The sequence below is a fragment of the Cucurbita maxima genome, unplaced genomic scaffold (genome assembly GCF_002738345.1).
Source record: "Cucurbita maxima cultivar Rimu unplaced genomic scaffold, Cmax_1.0 Cma_Scf00079, whole genome shotgun sequence".
NCBI lineage: Eukaryota > Viridiplantae > Streptophyta > Magnoliopsida > Cucurbitales > Cucurbitaceae > Cucurbita > Cucurbita maxima.
In genome coordinates, this window is record NW_019272095.1 from 36 (window position 1) to 9672 (window position 9637).

At 35.8% G+C, this 9637-nt stretch overlaps 1 protein-coding gene across 3 annotated transcripts; it reads left to right on the forward strand.

Moving 5' to 3' along the window:
* The first annotated feature begins 753 nt into the window (after positions 1-753).
* LOC111472567 (ubiquitin carboxyl-terminal hydrolase 2) lies at positions 754-7253 on the forward strand. Of its 3 annotated transcripts, none has more exons than XM_023118169.1 (6): positions 754-1005; positions 1969-2012; positions 2262-2308; positions 5916-5962; positions 6050-6152; positions 6264-7253. In XM_023118169.1, exons 2-6 carry the CDS (start codon positions 1982-1984, stop codon positions 7038-7040), a joined length of 1005 nt encoding a protein of 334 aa, XP_022973937.1. In that variant the 5' UTR covers positions 754-1005; positions 1969-1981; the 3' UTR covers positions 7041-7253. The 3 variants fall into 3 exon arrangements, with proteins under 3 accessions (XP_022973937.1, XP_022973936.1, XP_022973938.1); XM_023118168.1 differs by having other exon boundaries at positions 754-970; XM_023118170.1 differs by lacking the exon at positions 754-1005 and adding an exon at positions 1048-1769.
* Positions 7254-9637: the final 2384 nt, after the last annotated feature.

Genomic DNA, 9637 nt, shown 5'->3' on the forward strand with positions numbered 1-9637 from the left:
ACCCTAAACCCTAAACCCTAAACCCTAAACCCTAAACCCTAAACCCTAAACCCTAAAACCCTAAAACCCTAAAACCCTTAAACCCTAAAACCCTTAAACCCTAAAACCCTAAAACCCTAAACCCTAAACCCTAAACCCTAAAACCCTAAACCCTAAAACCCTAAAACCCTAAACCCTAAACCCTGAACCCAAAACCCTAAAACCCTAAAACCCTATACCCTATACCCCTAAAACCCTAAAACCCTAAAACCCTAAAACCCTAAAACCATAAACCCTAAACCCTAAACCCTAAACCCTAAAACCCTAAAACCCTAAACCCTAAACCCTAAACCCAAACCCAAACCCCAAACCCTAAACCCTAAACCCTAAACTCGAAACCCTAAACCTCAATCCCTCAACCCCAAACCCTAAACCCCAAACTCTCAACCCTAAACCCTAAACCCTAAACCCTTTTAATAATTTTCTAGTTGTTATATATTACATTGATTGAGGGATCTTGATGTTGTGGAAGTAATGGATTATCAACATTGTCATGCTAGTGCATTCTAGATTATTATTTACTATTTAACACTGTATTATATCAATAACAATCGTTTAAATAAATCGACTTTATAAGTTTATTATCAACAAAGGAAACATCAAATATAACTTTTGTTTTCCTTGAATTCCACGTTTTTTCCTGCCAAACATTTTTTTTTTTCTTTTTTCAATGAAACAAAAGAAGCCCTGACCCGCCCTAGTATCCAATATATCAGCCCACTATTTTCTTGAGAGAGAGAGAGAGAATGGGCAGCTCGGCAGCTCAGCAGCCCTAATCTATTCACGCGCTCCACGCCGCCTACTTCTTCATCTTCACGCCATCTCATCCCCGGTTTAGCAGATCAGTGTAATTGCCACCTCTCGCCCGTTAATTTCTGCCGCGGTCGTCGTCTTTCTTCCGCTCGTGCCGACGCAGCCTCCTTCCTAGCAGGTTTGTACTGGTTTTCTACACTCTTGTTGTTACTGGTATTCTCACAATCTCAAGAAATGTCATTCTTCTCTATTGAAAGGCATAGATTAGGGCTTCTTCAATGAAAGGAGGAGGAGTTATTTGATTAGGGCTTGTTCTACAAAAATAGTCGTTTACGTTGGTAAATTTGGACGTGGTTTGTGTTAGGCTGTTCCGATTAGGATGTGGATGTACCGCAATTTTGATTTGTTGCATATGCTTATTATCCTCATTTGAAGCCCGTCACTTTGTCGCCCTGATCGAAACACAATTGAATAACGGTAGAAGCAAAAAACTGCACGTTAAGCCGTTCCTCGAGTTTGTCTCTCTTGCTCTCTTTCTGAGATAGCTTCTCAATAATTTGATGTATTGTTCTGTCATTTCTTGTTATTGATTCATCCGTTGCTTTGTCCAGGCCCACATTATTTTGGAGATTTAGTAATGGGCAATGTTGTGTTTTATGCATGTAGGTGTTATGGATGCTATAGATTTAGTTTTAGATAATGAAATATGAAGTTCTAGAATTTTTAAAACGAAAATTGTGGGGAACTCGCACTTTGGAGCTTTACTTTCCTGTTATTGAGCAAAATGTTGTGATTGTCCCATTAGACACTTTTGTTGGTGGAAAAAGGGGAAACCCCTGGGTGAGTAATACTTGTGGGATAGTGTAGATCCCAGCTCTGTTATGTTTCCATATCTTTCCTTGCAAATACGTCTTTTGGCAGATAGAAATTTGGCCACCTTCCTTTCACGTCTGAGAAGTTATCCCTGAAGCAGAAATGTCCGTATTACCAGTCATTTATTGTCTTTTCCCAATAAAATCTATTCAACTTGTTAATCTACATTATTGCCCATTTTTTTAGTTATCACTGGCGGATATAGATCAATTGCTGTTAAGCGCTGCTAGTTATATTTTCTAAAAATATGTTATTTTAAACCATGCTTGGTATATGCATTGAAGATCCCTTTGTGTGGTGCAGCTTCTGAATCATCATGTCTTGGTGCACGATTGAATCTGACCCTGGTAAACAATCTTTTTTTGGTCTCTGGTTTCCTTCTTTATTCAAGTATTAAATTTATGCTTTTTCAATCTGTCTATTTTAACGTTTACCTCTGGATAGATATTAGCAAACAAGTAGATAACAAGCTGCATAGCACGCTTGTAGGAATATAATGTCTAATATATTTTGTAGTATTGAAGAAATGGTTTATGAGTGTTCAATTGAATTAAGAATTTTTTTTTTTTTTTTGGATTATTTTGTTTCCTTCCCAGGTGTCTTTACGGAGCTTATTCAACAGATGCAAGTTAAAGGCGTTCAAGTAGGTTTTATTTGGATGCCAATGGTCTCTTTCCATATTCCGTTGACTTGCTCTTTTGGCCCATATGTCTGATTATGCATGCTATTGTAATCTGAATATACGTACATCTGATGCCTCTTAAGCTCCTAGAATTAGATGTAAGAAAAGTTTGATCAATTGAAATGGGCTCAAATAATTTTGCTTCTTTTAATTGCTTTCCTCGTGATTGGAATTGGGTTATACAAACAGGGAAATTGAGCAAGATGGATGTGATTATTGGATGCTTTGGAAGGAATCCAATGCCATATTGAATTGAAGAGCAGCATACTCATCTATTAGTGAGATGAAGGAAGTCGAGTTTATAATTTACAAAAGTGGAAACAACTTATTAGATCCCCATATTAGGAAATATACCATAGGTTTGCACAAAGGTTTGCACAAACAAAGAGCGACATAGTCTTCTAATGCTATTGTGTGCATAACAAGTATTGTATACACACCTTACAAGAAAATGGTCTTGTTGAAAGAAAATACAAGCTCATGATTGTAACTATTCATTCTATTAATAAGATTCTAACCTTGTTTTCTTGCAATCCACTATTTGAGTTTCCTTGGGTGAGATAGTATATGTCTAAAGGAAAGATTTATGCCACACAAGGTCTTCAAAATGGGGATCTATCCTCTTTTCTTTTTATAATGGTAATGGATTGCCTCAGTCGCCTACTCACCAAGGTTGAATACGAAGGGCAGATAAAGGGCTTTCAAATTGACAACAAAGGCTTAAGCATCAACCACCTTCAGTTTATAGATGATACAATCCTCTTCTCTGATTTGTTAGATGTCTCCTCCATAAAAAAAATGATCGAGATGGTAAAAACCTTTGAAAGATTCCCAGGACAAAATATCAATATCCAAAGAATAGAGATATGGGCATTAATGCTAGCATAGAGATTATCAAAAACTTGCCCGTAGATACGGTTGTAAATAGGACTATTATTGATAAAACAGAAAGAACGTTGTCAACATGGTCATCATGTTATACTTCCAAAGGTGGAAGGCTTACCCTAATACAAACCACGCTGTCCAATCTCCACACTCACTACATGTCTCTATTCAAAATGCCAAAATAAGTGGCTATGAATATAGAAAGATTATTCAAAAACTATTCGTGGAAAGATGACTCACACCTTATTAGACGGAATATCATAAATCTCCCATTAGACAAGAGAGGACTTGGTCTATTTTCGATAAAGGAGAAGAACGAAGCTCTCCTTGTTAAATGGATATGGAGATATCGAAGAAAACACTTTGTGGAGAAAACTTATAAAGGCTATATATTCTCCTACATCATGTACAAATAGACCTCCTCCATCTTTTGCAAATGGGTCATGAAAGTACGCAAAAAAAAAAAAAAAAAAAACATTAATACTTCATCACCAACCAAATTCACCATAGTGTGGGTGATGGAGGAAGAACATTTTTTTGGATCGACCCTTGGATTAAAAACACCTAGCGGTATCTACTTCTGTATAGACTCTCACATAACAAAACAACCACGGTCAAAGAAACATGGAATGATGTCATTAATTTCTTGGACTTGAAGTTTGGTAGGAACCTAAAGGATTCTGAAACTATAGAATGAGCCGAATTAAGCCTTGATCTTGCCCCAATTGTATTATCTAAAGAAGTAGACTTATTGCTATGGCTTTCTAAGGCGGCAAAGTCGTCTCTACAAAATATTTGATGTTGGACAGGGAAAAAAGTAAAAGCAATAAACCCCACTCTAGGAGACAATATGGGAAGGGAATCACCCTATAAAGGTGAAAATTTTCCATACCGAAATAGTGCATGAAGGCATTAGCACAAGTGTAAGACAACGAATTGGTGTCCATTATGCAAGAAAGACAACGAATCACAAAGCCACTTATTTATGTAATGCACATACACTTAAAATTTCCGGACAAGGATTCTCAACATCTTCAAATGACATCTCACGTTTTCTAGAGAGGTAAAAGATTTATTAGACATGACGTTAATGTGTCACCCCTTCAAGAATACAAAGGCACTGCCATGGAAAAATCTCATCATGACTTTCTTTTGGATTATGTGGAAATAAATAAATCAAGGAGTATTTAGGGAAAAGACAACTTTTACAGAGCTCTTTGATAGTGTTGTTTACCACGCTATATCTTGGTATAAATTGTCTAATATTTTTGCTTCCTATAGTCATACTTCCCTCCTTGTAAATTGGGAATGTCTTTTGTAAACATCATGGATGATACATCCCTTTTGTAAATTTCAAACAAAAATAAAGTTGTCTCTCGAGAAAAAAAGAGTTAACAAATCCTTAAAAGATAGCTTAATGTTCTAATCTTTCTCACTTTTTTTCTCCCTTTTTTCTTGGGGTTCTAGCTCATTTCATAAATACTCCTAGGTCCTCCTTGAGAAAAAAAGTTTTAATATCCAGTTGAAAAAAGGGCTAAGCATGGCTAACAGCAAGGGATAAAACTGTTCTAATGATTTTTAATTCAGTAACTAGTGCAAAGGTTTATTCTGTGAATCCTAGTGTTATTAAGTATAGTAAATAGTGCAAAGGTTTATTCCATGAATCCTAATGATATTTGGTTTTGTAACTAGTACGAAGATTTATAGTATAGTACTGTTCTAATGATTTTTAATTTAGTAAGGGCTAAGCATGGCTAAGAGCAAGGGATAGAAGTTCTAGTGATTTTAGTTTACTCTTGGGAAAACTAGTAATTTCCTAAGTTCCACACTTCTTTCCGAGCTTGGCGATTCTTCTACTATTTTGAATCAATCGGGAGGATTCTCCTCGAGCATAATTTTTCCGAAGTTTAGGATCTTGGATTTTCAATGGATTTGAATTTTCTTTTTGTTTTCTCTTTTGTAGACAATAAGCTTGTCTCATACGGGTTGGATATATATATATAATAGTTTTAAGTATCATTCAGAGGGTTATGAGTATCCATTATTTGAGTGACCTCTTAAGGTTGTGGTTCGATCAGAGGACCCCTCTTTGTTCAATTCTTAAAACTCCAAACTTATGCGATGGACATTTTGGTGTTTTGGTAAGAGTATATTAGCATATTTATCTGCTAATCTTTTTGTTTAAGTTCTAAATATATTCTTTGGTCTTAATTTGAAATTTTTGCTGCTGAACTCACCTAGCATCGCTTTGCAAATACTCCACTCCACCTATGTGGATTTTATAGACAAATGTTGTTTATAATGTTGAACTTGGACATAAAAAGATAAAAGGCTTTTGGGTAAAAAGAAAAACAAGGTCATTTATGTTTTTTTTTTTTTTTTGGAATATTATATTTATATATGCTCTAACATAAATGTCATGTACTCCAAAAAAGAAAAAACATATATGTCATGGTCATCTCTTAGGCACAGCATATGCAAGAAATAGGCGAGGATCGCATTCATTTTGTCATCATTTGATTGTCCAGGATTTCAATATACTTGATGTATTTTTCAGTAAAAAAATAAATAAATAAAGTATGTGTACTTGATGTATGTTTCTCTTCCCTAATTCTTTTTTTTTTTCATTGGGGCTAGGGTGTTATAATGTTACATAGCTGGTTTGAAAACAATATTTTTTCAGGTTGAAGAGTTGTACTCGTTGGATCTTGACTCTCTTAACAATATGAGGCATGTATGGTGTTTGATTTTTGTGTTAAATATTTTATAAATAAGACAAATGTATTTTAATCTATTCCATCCTATTATAATCTTCAGGCCTGTGTATGGGTTGATATTTCTATTCAAATGGCGTCCAGGGGACAAAGATGATCGTCTTGTTATTAAGGATCCCAACCCAAATCTATTTTTTGCGAGTCAGGTCAGCATGATATCGAACATGGAAAGCCTTCACTTATTAAACGACAAGTAGGAATGTATAGCTTATTTGGTTGACTTTTGCTTACTTTCAGTCTTTTTTCTCGTGTCACAGGTAATTAACAATGCTTGTGCAACTCAGGCAATCTTGTCTATTCTGATGAATTGCCCGGATATCGACATTGGCCCAGAATTATCCAAGTTGAAGGATTTTACGAAGAACTTCCCCCCAGAACTCAAAGGTCTGGCTATTAATAATAGTGAAGCTATACGTACCGCCCATAATAGTTTTGCAAGACCAGAACCCTTTGTTCCTAATGAACAAAAAGCTTCTAGCAAGGATGATGATGTGTTCCATTTTATAAGCTACTTACCTATCGAAGGGGTACTTTATGAACTTGATGGGTTAAAGGAGGGACCTATTAGCCATGGCCCTTGCCCAGGCAGTCCAGGTGATCTAGAGTGGCTGAAGATGGTTCAGCCCGTGATTCAAGAACGCATTGAAAGGTACTCAAAAAGTGAGATAAGATTCAACCTCATGGCCATAATTAAGAATAGAAAAGAAATGTATACTGCTGAGCTTAAGGAGCTCCAGAAGAAGAGAGAGCGCATCTTGCAGCAGTTGGCTGCCTTGCAGTCAGAAACAATGTTGGAAAATAGCAATAATGAGTTCCTAAACAAATCGCTATCAGAAGTAAATGCTGGGATTGAGGGTGCTACAGAGAAAATATTGATGGAAGAAGAAAAACTCAAGAAGTGGAGAACTGAAAATATCAGAAGGAAACACAATTACATACCCTTTTTGTTCAACTTCCTGAAGACTCTTGCGGAAAAAAAACAGTTGAAACCCCTTATCGAAAAGGCTAAACAGAAAAGTAGTGGCCCCAGATGAAGTTTGCTTCTTATGGGTCACTATTGTATTGTCGTTTGTAGGTAGTGTACCTTTTTGGTGTTCTTACCTTACGCTATAGATTATCTATCGAACTCCTTGTCTGGTGTCAATGTGTACGAGGATCTATTTATTTTTTGAATGTACACTTGATGATCTTCATGTTTTTATTACTCTGGTGAAAAAAGGTCTCTACACTTGATCTTCGTCTTTTAATTACCAGGACTTTTCATTTACTCACCTTATCGTTACATTTGTGTACTGTTTTTCTTTTTCTTTTTTGTTTCTAATTGTTATATCATCATGTCAACTATCTCCTAGGGCCTCTCTTGTTTGCCTTGGGTCATTATTGGATTAGCTTAAGTTGTTGTTCATGTGTCGTAGCAAAATTTGTGTTTGTTTGCTCAATTTTGAGTTTACCAGTCTCCATTGGTCAAGATTGAATGAAGTTGTAATCAAGGATTGTCTTTGTTTTCATCCCTCTAGTGCCCAACGACGACATTTAAGCTCCAATCAATGACAAAAGTATTCTCGAGTAAACATTTTTTGGTTGGCTTGTTATGAACTGTTTTTTAAGTCTCGGCTAAAGATTTAAACACAAAAATAAATGGTAAATTTTTTTTCGTCTTTAGAAACAAAAAACTACGGGACTCATAAATAGTTCTTTGACATAATAGTCCAAGTCATCATCTCATGACTTCGAAAAACTGTCTACTTGCTGACTCAATATCTTATTTAAGCTAGGGTCCTCTAGTTGGGAGTTGATAATCCTCTACCGGAGCGTGGGCTATACTGTGAGTTGAATCATTTGTGCTATAACTCCCTCAGTCACTACAGTTATGTCAACTCACGACTCCCTAGTAATGAAAGTCGACGAATGTATCGTTTTACGACTTATAGCATCTGCGACCATGTTTGCCTTTTCAGGGTGGTATTAGATGTCAATATCGTAGTCTTTCACCGATTCTAACCACCTTCTTTACCTCATGTTTAGTTCTTTCTAGGTGAATAATTATTTTAGGCTCTTGGTCGGTTTAGATTTGGGTCTTTTCTCCATAGGTAGTGTCACCAAATCTTTAATGCGAACACTACTACGACCAATTCTAGGTCGTGTGTGGGATAGTTCTTCTCATACTCTTTCAACTGACGGGATGCATACGCCACAACTTTACCATGTCGCATCAATATACATCCTAGTCCCTTCTTGGAGGCATCACTATATATCACATACCCCTTTGAACTTTCTAGTACTATGAGCATTGGAGCTGACACTAACTTCCGTTTTAAGTCTTGGAAACTCGTCTCACATGCCTCATTCCATTCAAATGCTATGCCCTTCCTCGTCAACTGTGTAAGGGGTGGGCTATTCTAGCAAAGTCTTGCACAAGCCTTCGATAGTATCCTACTAACCCCAGAAAGTTTCGTACCTCTGTAACTATAGTTGGTCGTTCCCACTTAGTGACAACTTCAATCGTAGAGGGTCTACTGAAGTTCCATCTTTTGACACCACATGTTCCAAGAACAAGACTTGTTGTAGCCGAAAGTCACATTTGGAGAACTTGGCGTACAACTTGTTCTCCCTCAATATGCTTAGGACTTTTCGGAGGTGTTCTTGGTGCTCTTGATTTGTCCTGAGTATACTAGAATGTCGTCTATAAACACGAAAACAAACGTGTCTAGACACTCCTTGAGTACTCGGTTCATTAACTTCATGAACCCAGTTGTGGCGTTGATGAGGCCTCACTACAAACTCGTAATGGTCATACCTTGTTCGAAAGGCTGTCTTCAGTACATCTCCTTCTTTGATCTTAATCAGGCGTTTGTCTGACCAAAGTTCTACCTTGGAAAATATTGTCGCTTCTCGAAGCTAGTCAAACAAATCTTCGAAGCGAAGGAGTGGGTACTTATTTTTTACTGTTCTCTTGTTTAACTCCCTGTGGTCAATGCACAAGCACATCGAGTCATCCTTCTTTTTCACAAACAACACCGGCGCACCCCAAAAGGATACATAACTTGATATCCTTCTTTTTCACAAACAACACCAGCACACCTTAAGGGATACACACCTTGATAAATCATAGTTCCTAAAATTTTCTTCTTGAAAAATTTCTCTTTTCTAATAAGAATGATATTAGCAACGACAAATGGATATTGGAACAATAATATATTTCTTAAAGTCATTTACTGCTTATTTAAATTAAATAATGTTCAATTTCTTAACAAAAGCATATATTAAATAATGTTCAATTTCTTAACAAAATTCAACCTCTCATCGTATATAAATCAATCTCTTTAATGTTAATTCAAGTGTTCATTGCCGTCCTTATTCACTTTTCATCGCCCTTTGTTAAGAAATATAAACTTTTAACGGTCAATAGTATATATTAATTCCAACTAAATTATACTTACCTTAAAACATAAATAGTTAGTGTTCTACCAAAAATTTTTAGTAATAATGAACAATTACATAGTGTTGGCAAGTGTTTAAATAGATGTTAAATGATGCATAATCAATATATATGTTTTTAATATATATATATATATATATATATATATATATATATATATATATATATATATATATATATATATATATATAT